This window comes from Betta splendens, chromosome 2 (assembly GCF_900634795.4).
Source record: "Betta splendens chromosome 2, fBetSpl5.4, whole genome shotgun sequence".
NCBI classification, from domain to species: Eukaryota; Metazoa; Chordata; class Actinopteri; order Anabantiformes; family Osphronemidae; genus Betta; species Betta splendens.
The window spans coordinates 19374935-19386026 of record NC_040882.2 but is presented as its reverse complement, the minus strand read 5'-3'; the positions used below and the strand labels follow the sequence as shown (position 1 = coordinate 19386026).

Genomic DNA, 11092 nt, shown 5'->3' with positions numbered 1-11092 from the left:
TTGCACATCTGGATTGTATAAGTAACTTAATGGCGTCCTCTCTGGATCGGTTTGCTCTGTAGGCAAACTGGTGCTGATTGAAAGAGGGTGGAAGGCAGTCTGAGATGTGCCGTGAGACAAGTTGCTCAAAAAGCTTCATTATAATGGATGTTACTGTAGCGCTACAGGTCTGTAGTCGTTCAGGTTGGTATGTTTGGTTTTTTGGAGATAGGGTTGATGGTGGCAGCCTTCAGGCACTAAGGACAACGGCTTGTGTTAGGGACAGATTGAACAGCTCAGTGAGTATTCCTGCATTAGCAGTAATCGGTGCAGAGAATTTGTATTTATTCTTTATTTTTTAACTGTTTTTATTATTTGTCCTGCAAGTACAGTGAGTTTATGTTTGTTGCATTTAATAAATTAATTGTTTGTCTCAGTTCTGTGTTGGGGTAATGCAAATGGGACTTGGTCTGCGAATGCGGCCAGGGAACCGTGTGTGGTTTAGAGTTAAATCATGTTTTGTGCGACAGAGTTGCAGCTGTGTGCTGATGCACTTAGGCCACAGTGCCAGTACAGTACATCTCTGCTCAGTAGTGAGTGCACCTAAAACGTCACGTCTTTCTTTTCTTGTATCCTGACTCCTTCTACTCGTCCTGACCTCTGACCCCTTTTTTGATCCATCAAGCTTTTCAGTCCCATCCTAGAGTCATTGTAAGCAACAATTCTCCTCAGCTCATGGTGGTCCTGCTTCACGCCTTCTCCACCTTCTTCCATGACTCGTCTCTTCCTCTCCTTCCCATTCCAATGGCAAGTAACGCCTGGTGATCTCCATGTCAAGCGCTGTCCTTTTGAACAAGCTAGGTTATTTATTGCTGATCAGCAAAACGCAACAGTCTTGTTTGTTTTTGTCTGTCTTCCCAAATCTTTCTCTTCAGATCCCGTTTCTTTCTCTCTCTCTTTTTCTTCGACTCAGCTTTCTTCGCTGCATAAACAAGCTGCTGTTTTTAGATGCTGGGTGAAAAGTGTTCAGTTTCAACAGAATCAACTGGAGATTAACATGCATTCTGAACTGTCTGAGCTCCATGGAAAAAAAATAGAAAGGTAAACTATTTTGTCACTGTGCATCTAGTTTAACTTCAACCTTGACAAATAAAAACAGCATTGCCCAACCTGGCTAAACCAGAACAGCAAATGGATTAAATGCACGTAAATGTCAGGGCGTTGTAGATGACGGACCCACATGCACAGCACAGACACGCTTTATTCCAAGAGACAGAGTCCAGATCAGGCAGGGTCATACACAGGTAGGCAATACTGTGTAAAACAAAGGATCAAGCTGAATCCGTATCGTGGGCAGGCAAGGTTCGTTAACAAGGAGATCAAGATCACAGTACCGCTCCGTCAGAGGCAGGGTCGTCATCAAGCTAGCGTGCAAGGTCGTTACCAGACAGGATCAAGAACTAAGGCGTACAGAGCAGACAGGGACTAGACAGAATCGGTATCAGTGGTGAGTAGCGGGGTTCAAGATAACAAGGCTAGGCTAGAATACAGGACGCTGGAACACGGTAGAAATCACGCAACAATCTGGCAAGGTGCTGGGGTGAGAGGTGGTGCTTAAATACTGGGTGACTGATTACTGATGAGATGCAGGTGTGAATAATGAGGACCGGTAATGGCAGGGAACAGCTGTGACGTGACATGAACAGGAAGTCCTTTCAAAATAACAGCGGAAGTAGACCTAAGACGTGACAGTAAATGTGTAACATGACTGAATGATCTACAGTAACAACTCGTCCAGACTAGGGCTAACTAAAAACAAATGTAAACAAATATGTTTTATGTAACAGTCAAACGATGCCGACATGATTCTTTAAACATACTTTCCAATACAAATGAAGCAGACAAAAAAATTAATAGTCATTCAAAAGGTTAGTTGAAATAGGCCCATTCTACCTTCACGCAAATTTAATTTTACAGTCACACTATGTTTGTCTTGCTGAAAAATAAACACTGCCCAAAACCAGAGGTTCGAAAAAAAAATTACTTTAAAGCACAATGACTTCCTGCCATGTTTACAGTAAATGCTTAACATCATTATCTCCATACCATCTCGATACTGTCCACTGTAACTGATTCGGACCTATACTGATACTGCACATCTTTTGATACAAATGCTTATTTGAAGGTGATGAGGTACTCTGGGTAGGCTTGGTCATCGTGGAAGATCACAAACATGGTTGGCTGCTGCTGGTGGTCCACCAAACTGTCAAAGCAGTCCGTGGGATCTGTGCCTCGAGGAGGTGGCGCTTTCATAGCGGAATTCCCAACGGTGTAGCGCCCGGTCAGGACGCAGGCAACATAGAGGCGCTTCAGCCCCAATGGGTCGGGTGTGGAGAATTTATCGGCTGAATAGTTTGCATGGACAGCGAAGTACACTCCTTTGCCATAAAAAGCAGCTATGAAAGAATCACATCAGAAGAACGTGAGTCCAAACACAAGCATCACGAGGCAAAAATGCAGACACAACGAGGCTTCTCATGTTTTAGGATAAAACCACCATTAAAACTTGAGGCAGCAAAGAGAGATTAGCTCAATACAGTACAAATGGTAGATCAATGTAAGCCTTTTAAACTCTCTACCATTTGTTCCTGCGTAGCTCCTGTCAAATCTGTTCCTTTCAATGCACTCGCATGACTCTGCCTTTGTTCCATGGTAAAGGTGCATTTCTCCGACGTCTTCGGGACCATTCTTGGTAAATATACGCTCCCTACACAAGCTATAGGCGCGCCATAGGTAGAGGTTTTGCACACGCTCAATCTGAAACCAGTTGAAAACAGGTGAGTTGGTGTCCATTTTGACTGTGAAATGTGTTTCTGTGTGTAGTCACCTTTTGAATGCTGTAGTTATTTGCTGTGTTGAGGAAACCCTGGGCTACGGCCTTGTACTCGTCTGAGTCAGGTTGTAGAGCGACCTTTTTAAAGACTTCTTGTTGCATAGGCTCCCACTGACGAGGCAACTCTAAACCTAAACACAGAGTCAATAATAATAATACTACAAACAAATGTCCATTTGATGGGTTAAAACAAGTGCATACAACTAAACTTGTCATACCTGCATCTGTCTCTTCTCTCTTCATTTTGTAGGTCAAACCTGTTCGTCGGTCCGTGGCCTCTCGTGCCGTCAGGTTTACTGCCACCATTGTGCCATTTGGTGCCATTACATCTGCAAACACGCTTTGTTTCAAATAAGCATTCTCCAGCATGTAGTTGTGATGCAGACTCAGCTCCCTCCAGACTCCGTCCACATCCTGAATGGACCACTGGACTGTAAGAGCCAACATCGCTTCTTCTTTTTCCTGCTGTGCTCTTTTGAGCGATTCGTTTACAAGCTCAGTGACGCTCCAAACATCGTCCTTTAGGCCTTTCAGCAAAACAACCTCTTCTTCCAAACCCGACTGAGCTCCAGCTGGGTTTCTAGCTCCAGTGCCAATCTCACTTTTAAACATCTGCTCCAGACTTATTCCTAAGACGTTGACCTTTGCCAGCACTGCCTCATACTCCATGACATCAAGCTTGGAAATATCATTCACATCTAGAACTCTCTCTATCAGCTGCTTCTGCACAATGTCCTCCAGATCTCTCTTGATTATATTTACTGTGTCTCGACCACGGCAGGTCACATTTATTACAGCTGGATGAGGCTTTGAGGAGAAGGGTTGTTTCTCTTCTGGTACTGAAGCTCTGGGGGTTTGTGAGCACTTCTCTTGCAACTTCTTGAGCTTTTGTTTTGCCTTGTCTATAAAAAAAATGTGAGGATATTAAGATATGACAATTTTATTGAGCTTGTTTGAATGTTCACAACATTAAGATTTACTTATTGGACATTATTATTTGTTTTGTTACATCTAATGTCTATTTAAATGTGTAATTACATACAATATAATATGATTTACCAAATGGATTGACTGATCTCAGTAATGTATAGGATATTCAGTTTCCTTGATGCTTTGGCATCATCTTGTGGCATAAAGTATGTAACTGATCAAAAACAAAAAAGCCAAAATACCCCTTCTAACAAAATAATAAATTAAGCAACACAAATAATTCTGTCTCTAAGGTTTTTGCTGTGCTAGTGATGGATTTACCAACTGGGTCTAAATAAGAATGGTAGTTTGACCCCAGGTACTACACAAACAAAGTCTTATATATGCTAAATAATAGAAACAAACCTCTCAGACTGGGGCGTCTGGTGGCCATTAGTCCAAATCGATTGTCCAGCTCTGATCTGCAAAAACACACAGTATTAACAGTTATTTAAAGCAAGTAATAACAGTTAAAGGTAAGTTTTGGCTGCTGTAAAGAAGCCCCTACTAACTTGAACGCCTGGAAGATTGGTTGTTGCTGGATGACAATGCGAATGAGTGAAAGGGAATTTGGCTTCAAGTCCCTAATGGCTGCAGATAATCCATCCAGCATGGCTTTACAAGCTTTAGCAGGGTCCATACCAGCCGCACCTACAGTTGTAGAAATTAAACACACTGGTTTTCAATCCTTGGCAATAGGTCATAATTAAAGTCATTTACAATGTTGTTTGATCTACTCATTCTACAGAACATGATCCATAATGGACTGTCACTTGTTTGCAAATTCTACCTGAGTAAAATGATTCACGTTCTGTCATATACAAACTTTTTAGATATATGTAATTTACACATACAAATTTAAATAGGATAAATCACAGATACATTTGCACACATCCACATGCCTCCTAATACCAACCAGTGTTGATGGCTGGGAAGGACACAGAGCTGTAGCCTTTGCTCTCGCAGTGTGTCAGTATATTTTTGCAGTTATTCTGAAACACATTTGGATCACGCCTGAATCTAGCATGAATTATTTCTCTACACTGAAGAGACCCAGCTCCTGTAGTGCACATGTTGTCCCGTGGAACGCCCGCTGACAAAAAGCAAAGACAAACACAATAGTAAGAGCGCAAACTGAATTCTGTGGTGGTTATTTCCTGGCTCCTCCAGTTTAAGGGTTACCTTGGGCCAATTCTGCTTGAACAGTGCTCCCAGCTGCTGTCAGAATGGCTTTAGAAACACCTGGAGGGTTTGTGGGTACAAGGTTGAAATCTGACCATTTATTAAAACATTTTTTGACACTGTATATAAAACATGTCAAACCAAAGAAAAGTTCATACCAACATGGGTTTTAGAGAAGTCAGTGGTGTTGACAATGGCATCACTGTCCTCATTTATGATGTCACCATAGACCAACTGAAGCCTGACTCCACCCAGCATGGCTATGACCTCATCATTACGTATGGAAACATGGCGGTAAAAGGAAGCTACAACCATAAAAATGACGTGGTTATAGGTTAAAATTATTATCTGCGGTTTTATTCTTTGAAGAATGACATTAAATCAGATGAGAATGAGAATGAAACAGTGAAAATGAATTGAATCATTATCCACTGTAAAATCATATTTGGTCATTTCATGATACTTATAACCTGATTTGAAGAGGAGCTGATTTAAGCAAACCACCTCCGTTTCTGTAGCCTATGTATTTGTCTTGTAATAATAAAGACGAAAAACAAACTTTGGAGAAAGGATTAGAAAGAAGACGTTTCACCAAACATTTTCTTCACACTGACCTTGATCTGGGTCTGTATCATTTGTGAACCCTCTGAGGTGCAGAGTTTCCTGGGCAGACTGGAAGGCCTATAGAGACACACATTCTGACAGTAATTAGCTGATACATTTACAGTTTTTTTTGTTGATAATTTCTTTGCTCAGAGACTCAGTTAGTAACAACAACAACGCTATTTCAGTATGAGCTTTTCTGTAACAGATCAAAGAGGCCACAGATCAGGAAACATGTCCCAGTGCTCACAAGGACTCTGCAGGTGTGTTTCTTTTACCTTGCTAGATTCTCTGTCATTGGGGTGAATGACGATACGGACCAGAAAGGGGGAACTTTTGGTTCGCTTTTGCTCAAACGCTCTGATCTCCTCGAGTACAACTCTGGACACCACACTGTGAGGAAAACACAGCATGGCGCCAGTCCCAAGAACAGGAAACGCAACTGAAGTGAAGCCTCTGGTCTCACAGGAAGTCAGGATTTCTCCAACGCCCCGCTTCAGCACCTGGAACACTTACAAACGTGAATAAAGGTGCACAAACACCTCCACAGACACAGCTAGTGATCAGTTACCTGCACTGCACCTCCATGCTGGTTATTACCCCAGACTGCAAGATTGAGGAAGATCACTGCTTTACATTTAAGCCCGGGTAAGTCCTGCACCAGGACGGTGTCACCAGGCTGTGTTGCTCCTCCTGCCTCAGCATAAAAGTTTGCAGTCAGCTTAGGTCCAGCCAAGTTGAACAAAGCCTTTGCAACATTGGTGGAAAGGGGGTCATGGCCAACTATAGGAGAGACCAGGACGTCCACCTACAGTGGTAGAATACATTCATTGTCAATGATTCTACCCACCATGTTAGTGGGTGAGCATGAGTTCTTCATGCATAACATTTTCATCAAAATAGTTATATTTGTTTATGTCTCACTTGCTGTGTTTCGATAGTTCCCTGAAGGACCTCTACATGTACACCGTCCTGTGCAGCTCCAGCAGTGGCTCCTCTCTCTGTGTTTTGGGCAGCAGCCCCAGCCTGGACCCCCACACCACTCGGCATCCGACTTCTACCACTGGTCCCTTGGAGAATCCTTTCACATGCGTCATGCAGGGCTCTCACCACCTCCTCTCTGTTGTCAATCAGGAGGATTGTGCTCAGGCTGCGACCTCCCTGACCACCAAACTCTTCCACGGCAGTTACAATAGCCTCAGAGCACACAGCGAGAGGAACACCAAAAATACCTGAACTGATACACGGTATGGCTATAGACCTAAACTCCATCAATTCTGCTAATTGCAGAGCAGATGTGACTGTTTTTTTCAGTAAGAACTTTTCTCTGCCACCTGCTTTTCCAGCTTTGGGACCAACGGCATGCAGCAGTTTCTTACACTTCAGATTTCCCCCTGTGGTGACCACCACGTCCCCTGTACGTATCTTTCCAGTCTGCCTCACTAAGGCTTTGCTCTCCTTCTGCACCTCAGGACCACCTGCTTTGCTCAGTGCAGCAGCAACACCTCCACAGTGATCCAGATCCTCATTGGCAGCATTAACCAGGGCATCAGCCTCTAGTTTAGTGATGTCGCCCTGACACACCTGCACCTGGAGCCCATCACAGAGGCTGTAGCTAGCAACAGTGGAGCTTCCATTCTCACGAGGCACTTTTTGAAGATGTAAAAGGCACTTCTGACATTGAGAAAGACTTAAGAGATTTTCATAACCAGAGGAACTTTCCAAATACCTTGCTGCCCCTGGCAGGTCAATGGTGACTCTTGTCTGAAAAAGAGAGTCGAGGAATGGAACAAGCCATTTCTTGATTTCAGCCACTTTGACTGCTGGACCTTCAAGAACCATCATTGGTCGAGAGGAAGAGGTTAAATAATGAAAGACCACGCCTGAGTGGTCAAAATTATGCAGCTGAAGCAATTCTGGTAGCGTTTGTGACAACTCTGGGAAAGGGAGAATGACTTGGTGTTTTATTTCTGAGTGGTCCAAAATAAGCTGAGAGACAACTTCTCTTAGCTCCTCGACCTCTTTGCTGTGACCCAGTAAACACACTGTAATGTCTGAGACAAACACAGCCTGAACCCTCCACTGCCCCTGGTTCATCTCATTTGTCTTGGACTTTAGCTTTTCCCGAAGCTCAGACAGCAGAGGAGAACAATTAGGAACATCAAGTTTGACTTCCTTAAATTTTCCTTGTGTTTTTACTTTTGCATCTTCCACTTTTTCTGGGGAGATAGAGAGGAAGCGTAGCTCTGTGTCTCGTAACTCGATTTCAACGTCATCACTTAAACCCAAAAACTCACGGAGCATCCCTGGACCTCCATAGGCCTTTTTTAGGAAGGCCAAAACAAGTGGACTCATGTCAGGAACTGTTGTCTCTGACACAAACCTCTCCATATCAGAAACCAGCTCTATGACCAGAACAACCTCCTTCATGGAACCTTCCAATATTAACTGGCCAGAATCTCCCTGTGAGGCTTTCACTCCTGGAAAATCTTGTTCCAAACGCTGCTTAATCTCTTCCTGGAGAAGACGTAGTTTGCCTTCTCCTAGTCGACAAATGCTGATTTGCTTCTCACTAAGAACTGATTCCTGAGCTTTAATAGTAGAAACCTCCAAATTCTTCAAAGTGACGTTCACCTGAGAGCATTTCCCTACAACAACAGCCATCCCAGCCTCACTGTACACCCCCACCTCACCTGTGTTCTGGTAGGAGCTGCAGCACTGAAGCAACGCTTTGACTTTGTGAGGGTCCACCTCATAGTGACACAGGTAGCTGTCAAACAGGTTGTCTATGCCAAGTTTCCAATCTCTAACTTTATCTGCATCTGCAGGTTGAGCTGATCTCCTGACGACAACCCTTCCTTCCTCTGGGTAAATCTGAGCAGAGCAGGACACGGAGGTGAGTTCACTCTGCAGTTCGCTCCAGGCGGTAGGAAATTCACTGAGGTAACGAATGAGGAACGCGTCAGGGTGTAATTCATACTCTTCACCAGTAGGGGTCAGGCTGGTAGTAGGAATGGGCTGCTGCAGGAAAGACAAATAAAATGTATTTATTTAGTCTGTAACATTTATTAAAAACTTAACCTGCCCACGCTGACCTGTGATGAAGCTGCCGCATCCAGTTTCGGGGTCACTGACTGATTGGGGGACACGGTGCTGACAGGGCTGTGAGGTTCTGGGTTGGTTCGTACAATCACAACCAGAGGACCATTTGCAAAGTCCAACACATGCTCAGACTTCTCCAGCACCCTTTGCTGAGCTGAGAAAAATAAAACATTATGTCAATGCCTTCAGCAGGTTCCAACAGCTGGTTTCACCACCACACCCTTTACAGGTTTTCACGTGACCTGTCACGTTGACACGATTGTTGAGTTAACAACAACTGACTTATATTTGAAGGCAGCCAAGTGAAAGTGAAACTAAATTAATGGAATTTTAAATAGATGCACAGTACACGAAATAAAAAAACACACAGTGGCAGACAAAATACTACATACTGGGCTGTAGTAGTAACACATCAAGTAAAATAGCGGACAAATAATCAACAGAGGCTCAAGTGAATGCAGCGCATACTTTCGCTTTCACCTGCGCGACGCCACATTTTAATGTCTTTCAACTGAGCCGTTTGCACGGACCAACTTTATGAACGTCTCACCTTCTCGCTCTTTAAAAGCAACACTGTAGCTTTTATCGCCTGTCTTCATCACACAGCCGCACTCGCCTCCGCCTGACTTGCGGCGGATTTTGAAGTAGTTGCGGATTCTCCTCCGCTGCTCTTCGTCCAGCTCGAGGCACTGGAAATAAACAGGGTAACAGTAGTCCTCCATGGCGTTGAATAGGTGAATGTATCAGCCACACACGGACGTGGTGTTGGTGCAGATGAGCGCAGAGCTGAACGTGTTGCTGTCGCCACTGACGCGCTTCCTGAGCTTCAGCACAGGACGTCCCGAACAAGCGACGCGGCTGTGTGTGGGTTTGATCCTCGGACGAAATGTGGCCGAGATGTCTTCTAATAAATATATCAACAAACCATAAAAACACACACAACACTGACCTTTAATGCATTCCATTGACTCTGCACAATGACAATTTACGTATGCACGTAAAGGTTATATCTGCCTACCTTATCAAGAAATAAAAATTGCACCCACCTCAAATGAAAAATAAAACAAGTCTGGGCGTCTCTGTACAAAATGAATCCCCAACAACAGGCAAGAGGGGGCAAAAACTTGGTGTTTATTACTTTGGTTTCTTTCTTTGGTTATTTATAAGAGTGAAATGCGCAGAGAAGAGGCCGCCAGCAGGTGGCAAAACATCAACAGTTTTCACCTTAAGCTGAGCTTTAAATACAGATGCCAATACAAATCTGAAGAAGGGATAATTGTCATGGATCCAGGTTCAGGTGTTCATTCATATCGATTTTCTGTTTTATTTTGTAGTGACTTCTTGTTACATTGCTGTTGTACTTCCGGTTTTTGGTCCGTTCAGTTCCCGCTTTATCCTCCTGGTCATGTGATTCACCACCTGCACTTAATCAGCCAATGCTCCAGCACTCCAGCATTCTAAGTTTGACCTGTGTACTGAACTGTGCTTTTGTCTCGACCCTGTCTTGCCTGCTTCCTGTTTTTCTTGTATGTAGTCACTGCCTTGCTGTTTTGACTACTGACTGGAACTGGAGGTGGCCTTTGATTAGGGGTTCTCTGAGTTGTGGTTGGGGGGGGGGGGTCTTGTATGAATAGTGGGGTGAGTGGAGGTGTTGGAGCTGCATGATATTTCATTTAAGTGAGAGTCGAACACATACAGGTTGTGGGCCAGAAAGGTCGTGTGGAGGTTGGGGTGGTTTATAGTTTATGATTTGCCTAGCCTGAATATTTTGAAATACTGAAGTATTTCAGATTATTGTGTTTTAGCCTTCCCACCTCCTTGCTAAACATGTATTGGTTTATTTATAGCAGACTTTGTCACCACGCCTGAAAGCAGCCTCCCAAGTTTGTCTATACTGTACAGAAATTATGCTTTTAAACTAATGCCTGATTTAAAACAGTGTGACTCACCACAAATTCTCTGGTGTGTGTGTAGGTGTTATTTCTTAGTACAGATGAAATTAAATTTCTCAGTATCAGGTCTTTTGAACCACATATTGTTTCCTGTGTTTATGGCTGCAGACATTTTCCAGTCACTTGTTACATTTGAGGCCCAGTTCTGATAGTCGACCACCTCATCACTGACCCAGAACCAGAAACCCAGAGTGCAGGTGTATCTCAGTCCCAGCCACACAAAGTCAGTTGAGGCGTTCTTGATTTTCTCTTGGACCCATCTCTGCTGGTGATGGTTAGTGATGGAGACCAAGTCATGGTGGTTCTCTCTGCAGTATTTTAAGGCCTCCACCCAGGTCAGACTTTGATTTATCAGGACCAGTTTATCTGTCAGACACAAACACAGGAAGTTTGAATACATTTCTTTCTTTAT

At 43.7% G+C, this 11092-nt stretch overlaps 1 protein-coding gene across 2 annotated transcripts; it reads right to left on the bottom strand.

Annotated features, from left to right (window-relative positions):
- Positions 1–1222: 1222 nt before the first annotated feature.
- LOC114846802 (protein mono-ADP-ribosyltransferase PARP14-like) lies at positions 1223–9629 on the bottom strand. 2 transcript variants are annotated; one of them, XM_029135889.3, is made up of 15 exons: positions 9279–9629; positions 8722–8882; positions 6551–8647; positions 6198–6434; positions 5905–6129; positions 5638–5704; positions 5182–5328; positions 5024–5083; positions 4758–4934; positions 4354–4492; positions 4208–4263; positions 3091–3774; positions 2867–3003; positions 2619–2796; positions 1223–2435 (listed from the first exon to the last, which is right to left on the bottom strand). In XM_029135889.3, the coding sequence occupies exons 1-15, from the start codon at positions 9448–9450 to the stop codon at positions 2155–2157; spliced, it is 4818 nt and encodes a 1605-aa protein (XP_028991722.1). In that variant the 5' UTR covers positions 9451–9629; the 3' UTR covers positions 1223–2154. The 2 variants fall into 2 exon arrangements, with proteins under 2 accessions (XP_028991722.1, XP_028991732.1); XM_029135899.3 differs by having other exon boundaries at positions 6551–8644.
- Positions 9630–11092: the final 1463 nt, after the last annotated feature.